This window comes from Somniosus microcephalus, chromosome 16 (assembly GCF_052327205.1).
Source record: "Somniosus microcephalus isolate GS21.2 chromosome 16, FLI_Smic_1.0, whole genome shotgun sequence".
NCBI classification, from domain to species: domain Eukaryota; kingdom Metazoa; phylum Chordata; class Chondrichthyes; order Squaliformes; family Somniosidae; genus Somniosus; species Somniosus microcephalus.
In genome coordinates, this window is record NC_141002.1 from 6,847,088 (window position 1) to 6,852,562 (window position 5,475).

Below are 5,475 nucleotides of genomic sequence, written 5' to 3' on the forward strand. Positions count from 1 at the left end.
CATCCAAACCCTAGCACCCGGTCCCTACACCGACAGCCATCCCACCCAAGCCCTATCCCCATAACCCCACGTATTTAATCCCCCTTAACACTAAGGGCCAATTTTTTTATCATGGCCAATCAACCTAACCCGCACATCTTTGGACTGTGGGAGGAAACCGGAGCACCCGGAGGAAACCCACATCTATTTGCACAGCTAATTCATCCAGCTTATTATGAATGATCCTCGCATTAAGACACAGAGCCTTCAGGCTTGTTTTTTTTTAACACTCTTAGTCCTTTTAGAATTATTATTTACTGTGGCGCTGTTTGATTAACACCCTTGATTTCTCTGACTGCCACTTTTGCTTTTCTCCTTCCTGTCTTTTGCCTCTATCCTTGCTTCCCTTTCCTCTGTCGCCCAACCCCCTGCCATTTTAGTTTAAACCCTCCCCAACAGCACTAGCAAACACTCCCCCTAGGACATCAGTCCCAGTCCTGCCCAGGTGCAAACCATCCAGTTTGTACTGGTCCCACCTCCCCCAGAACCGGTTCCAATGTCCCAGGAATTTGAATCCCTCCCCCTTGCACCATTCCTCTAGCAATGTATTCATCTGAAATATCCTTTTATTTCTACTCTGACTAGCATGTGGCACTGGTAGCAATCCTGAGATTGCTACCTTTGAGGTCCTATTTTTTAATTTACCTCCTAACTCCCTATATTCAGCTTTTAGGACATCATCCCATTTTTACCTATATCGTTGCACCATGACAACTCGCTGTTCACCCTCCTCCTCCAGAATGCCCTGCAGCCGCTCCAAGACATCCTTGACCCTTGCACCAGGGAGGCAACATACTATCCTGGAGTAACAACAGAAGACAGTGGATAAACTCAGTAGGCCAGGCAACATCTGTGGAGAGAGAAATAGAGTCAACGTTTCAGGTCGAAACCCTTCTTCAGAACTGAGAATAAAAGGCAGGAAATGAAACAGATTAAAAGGCAGTTTGGGGGCTGGGAAATGGGGGAGGGGATGAAAGGAGAGACAAGAAGAGATGTTCAGTGTGAGACGAGATGGCAATAGGACAATTAAAGAAACAAACAATGGTTCTAGATGAAGTGTGAAATGCGCTGGCAGAGTGAGAGACAGCTGCCATGTGGGAGAGAGAGGAAAAGGAAAAGGCACAAACCAAAAGTGTGGATATGAAGTATGAAAATATACTAGAGGCCGTGGTTATGATCTGAAATTGTTGAACTCGATATTGAGTCCGGAAGGCTGTAAAGTGCCTAATCGGAAGATGAGGTGCTGTTCCTCGAGCTTTCGCTGAGCATCTGTGGAACAATGCAAGAGGCCGAGGACGGTGCGGTCCGAGTGGGAATGGAGCGATGAATTGAAATGACAGGTGACCGGAAGCTCGGGGTCACCCTTACGGACTGAACGGAGGTGTTCCGCAGAGCGGTCACCCAATCTGCATTTGGTCTCCACAAAGTAGAGGAGACCACATCGTGAGCAGCGAATACAGTACACTAGATTGCAAGAAGTACAAGTAAATCGCTGTTTCATCTGGAAGGGGTGTTTGGGGCCCTGGTCAGTGTGAAGGGGGGAGGTATAAGGTATCTCCTGCGCTTGCCGGAAGGTGCCGGGCGAAGGGGAAGGGGTGCTTGGGGTGATAGAGGAGTGGACTAGGGTGTCTCGGAGGGAGCAGTCCCGACGGAATGCTGAAAGGGGAGGGGAGGGGAAGATGCATTTGGTGGTGGGATCATGTTGGATGTGGCAGAAATGATGGAGGATGATCCGTTGAATGTGAAGGCTGGTGGGGTGAAAGGTGAGGACAAGGAGAACCCTATCATGGTTCCGGGAGGGAGGGGCAGGGGTGAGGGCAGAAGTGCGGGAGATAGAACGGACCCGGTCGAGGGCCATGTCAACCACGGTAGAGGGGAATCCTCAGTTGAGGAAAAAGGAAGACATGTCAGAAGCACTGGTGTGGAAGGTGGCATCGTCGGAGCAGATGCGGCAGAGATGGAGAAATTGGGAGAATGGAATAGAGTCCTTACAGGAGGCGGGGTGGGAGGAAGTGTAGTCCAGGTAGCTGTGGGAGTTATTGGGCTTGTAGTGACTGTTGGTCAATAACCTATTCCCAGAGATGGAGACGGAGAAGTTGAGGAAGGGAAGGGAAGAGTCGGAGATGGACCATGTGAAGGTGAGGGAAGAGTGGAAATTGGAGGCAAAGTGAATGAAATTGTCTAGTTCAGGGCGAGAGCAGGAAACGGCACTGATACAGTCATCAATGTACCGGAAAAAGAGTTGAGGGAGGGGACCCGAGTAGGGCTGGAACACAGAGTGTTCCACATATCTCACGAAAAGGCAGGCATAGCTAGGACCCATGTGGGTACCCATAGCAAAACCTTTAATTTGGAGGAAATGAGTTGAGTCAAAGGAGAAGTTGTTCAATGTGAGAACAAGTTCAGCCTGGCGGAGGAGGGTGCTGGTAGATGGGTACTGGTTGGGCCTCTGTTCAAGGAAGAAGTGGAGTGCCCTCAGGCCATCCTGGTGGGGGATGGATGTGTAGAGGGATTATATGTCCATGGTGATAAGGAGACGGCTGGGGCCAGGGAACTGGAAACGGTTAAAGTGGTGGAGGGCGTCAGAAGAGTCACGGATGTAGGTGCGAAGAGACTGGACAAGGGGAGAAAAGATAGAGTCGAGATAGGAAGAGATAAGTTCCGTGGGGCAAGAACAGGCTGAAATGATGGGTCTACCAGTGCAGTCCTGTTTGTGGATCTTGGGAAGGAGGTAGAAGCGGGCTGTGCGGGGTTGGGGTACTATGAGGTTGGTGGCAGCGGGGGGAAGATCTCCAGAGGAGATGAGGTCAGTGACAGTCTTGGAATTGATGGTTTGATGTTTGGTAGTGGGGTCATGGTCCAGGTGGAGGTAGGAGGAGGTGTTGGAGAGTTGGTGTTCAGCTTCCGCTAGGTAGAGGTTGGTTTGCCAAACAACAACAGCACCACTATTGTCAGCAGGTTTAATGACAATGTTGGGGTTGGATTTGAGAGAATGGAGTGCTGCAAGTTCAGAGGGAGGTAGGTTGGAGTGAGTGAGGGGAGCAGAGAAATGGAGACGGCTGATGTCACGCCGACATTTAGCAATGTAAAGATCTGGAGAGGGTAAGAGGCCAGAGGGAGGTGACCAGGTAGAACGGTAATTCTGAATGCAGGAGAAAGGGTCAGCCATGCAGGGGGAAGAATCCTGGCCACAGAAGTGGGCACGGAGATGAAGGCAGCGGAAAAAGAGCTCAACATCGTGCCGAGCTCGAAATTCATTGAGGTGGGGCTGTAAGGGGATGAAGCTCAGGGCTTTGCTGAGGACTGATCGTTTGGGGTCTATGGGAATCTGGGATGTTATGATTAAGGTTATCCACCAGGTGGTGCTGTAGCCAATACTGCTGCTAAGGTCAGAGGTTTGCTTCCTGTTCAGATCAGAGGTTTGCTTCCTGTCAAGGTCAGCAAAGGTGAAATGCCAGGATGCAGGCATGATGTTTGTTACTCTGTTTGTTTAATAAAATACCCGCACTAGTTCCAAGATATCGCCTCTTCGAGTTCTTGTTCCACTACATGGATTTATCACATTTGGCGACGAGGTAAAAAGGACCCTGGATAAAGAAGAGAAGTCTGCCAGGACTTTTAAACAACAAAATCATGAGCTGAAGTTAGCTACCAGTTGGAAGAGAGCATGGCTGCCATGGTAGGAACTGTTTCCGCTTTTGATAGTCAAGCACAAACCTGGGAGGAATACTGTGAAGTGTTGGGTTATTTTTTCAAAGCAAATGAAATAAATGATGCCAGAAAAAGGAAAGCCATTCTGCTTAGTTCAGTGGGAAGCCAGACCTACAGTTTGATGAGGAATCTGCTCAGTCCTGAAAAGCCTGGAGACAAATCATTTGTTGAATTAGTGGCTTTGCTAAAAGAACATTTCAACCCTAAGCCTAGTGAGATTGTACAGCAGTTCAAGTTTAATTCAAGGAACAGGAAAGAGGAAGAGAGCGTAATGGACTATGTAGTGGTGTTGCGTAAATTAGCACAAGATTGCAATTATGGGAACAACCTGAAGGAAATGCTGCGAGATAGGCTAGTTTGCGGAATTATGGATGACCGAATGCAACGTAGATTATTATCTGAGACTGGGCTTGCTTATGAAAAAGCATTGGAACTTGCTCAAGCCATAGAGACAGCGAACCGAGATGTAAAAGAAATACAGGGTTCAGACAGGGCTAATGCTATGCAAGTTGCAGGTCAGGTTGTTGTGCACAAGTTGAACATGCGTCAGAAACCATAACGTGAGCATGTGAAGGCATGTTATAGATGCAAGGGCGATCACCTGGTGAGTGAATGCCGGTTTCTGGAGGAAAAGTGCTACAAGTGTGGGAATCAAGGACACATAAAACGAGTTTGCATGGCGAAATCACCTGTGGAGGAATCCAAACCAAAAGGGGGAGGACAGCAAAACCAAGGGAGAGAAGTGAAAAAACATGGAGCACACCACATCAGCGGGGAAGCTGAGGAAGAAGAGGACATGTTCATAATGTATAGCATGTTAGAGAACATTCCAAAAGTGGCTCCTATCACATTGCAACTGACAGTAAATGATTCTAAGGTGAACTTTGAAGTGGATACAGGATGCTGCATGACCATAATGAACAAGGCAGTGTACTCAAAATTGTGGAACCGTGCAAAAGTTCCAGAGTTAAAGCCTTGCTCTCTCCATCTTAAAACATATACAGGTGAATGAGTAGCAACATTAGGTACAGGTGATGTAACTGTGCAACACAGGGACACAGTGGAACAGCTACCTGTAGTTATAGTATCGGGTACCGGACCAAACCTGTTAGGTCGGGGCTGGATAAAAGAACTTAAATTAGACTGGGAAGCAGTAAATCAAATAGATGCGGGCAAACAGTTGACTTTGCAAGAAGTGTTGAGTGAACATGAGAATGTGTTCAAGGGGGAACTTGGCACATTTAATTCCCCCCAGCTAAGATTTATGTAGCCAAGGAGGCACTACCAAGGTTTTTTAAGCAATGACCTGTGCCTTATGCCATGAAGCCAAAGCTAGAGGCTGAGCTTGACCGTCTATTGAGAGAGAACATACTGGAGCCAGTGAAATGTTCGGAATGGGCAGCTCCCATAGTACCTGTTTTAAAACCGGACAATTTGGTAAGACTCTGTGGAGACTATACATTGACAGTCAATCGGGTGTCCAAACTAGAGCAGTATCCGATTCCCAAAACAGAGGATCTCTTTGCAAACCTGGCTGGAGGAAAGAAATTCACAAAGTTGGATATGAGTTATGCCTACTTGCAGATTACACTGGATGCCGAATCAAAGAAGAATGTCACCATAAATACACACAAGGGCTTGTTTACATATAACCGCTTACTGTTGGGTGTCTCATCTAGTCCAGCTATCTTCCAAAGGAAAATCGAAGGTGTACTGCAAGGGATT

General features: G+C 47.7%; 1 protein-coding gene across 1 annotated transcript; it reads right to left on the reverse strand.

Annotated features, from left to right (window-relative positions):
* Positions 1-2,318: 2,318 nt before the first annotated feature.
* Positions 2,319-4,687, reverse strand: LOC147105962 (uncharacterized). The gene has a single exon (XM_086009739.1). The coding sequence runs from the start codon at positions 3,506-3,508 to the stop codon at positions 2,552-2,554; it is 957 nt and encodes a 318-aa protein (XP_085865865.1). The 5' UTR covers positions 3,509-4,687; the 3' UTR covers positions 2,319-2,551.
* Between the last annotated feature and the right edge of the window lie 788 nt (positions 4,688-5,475).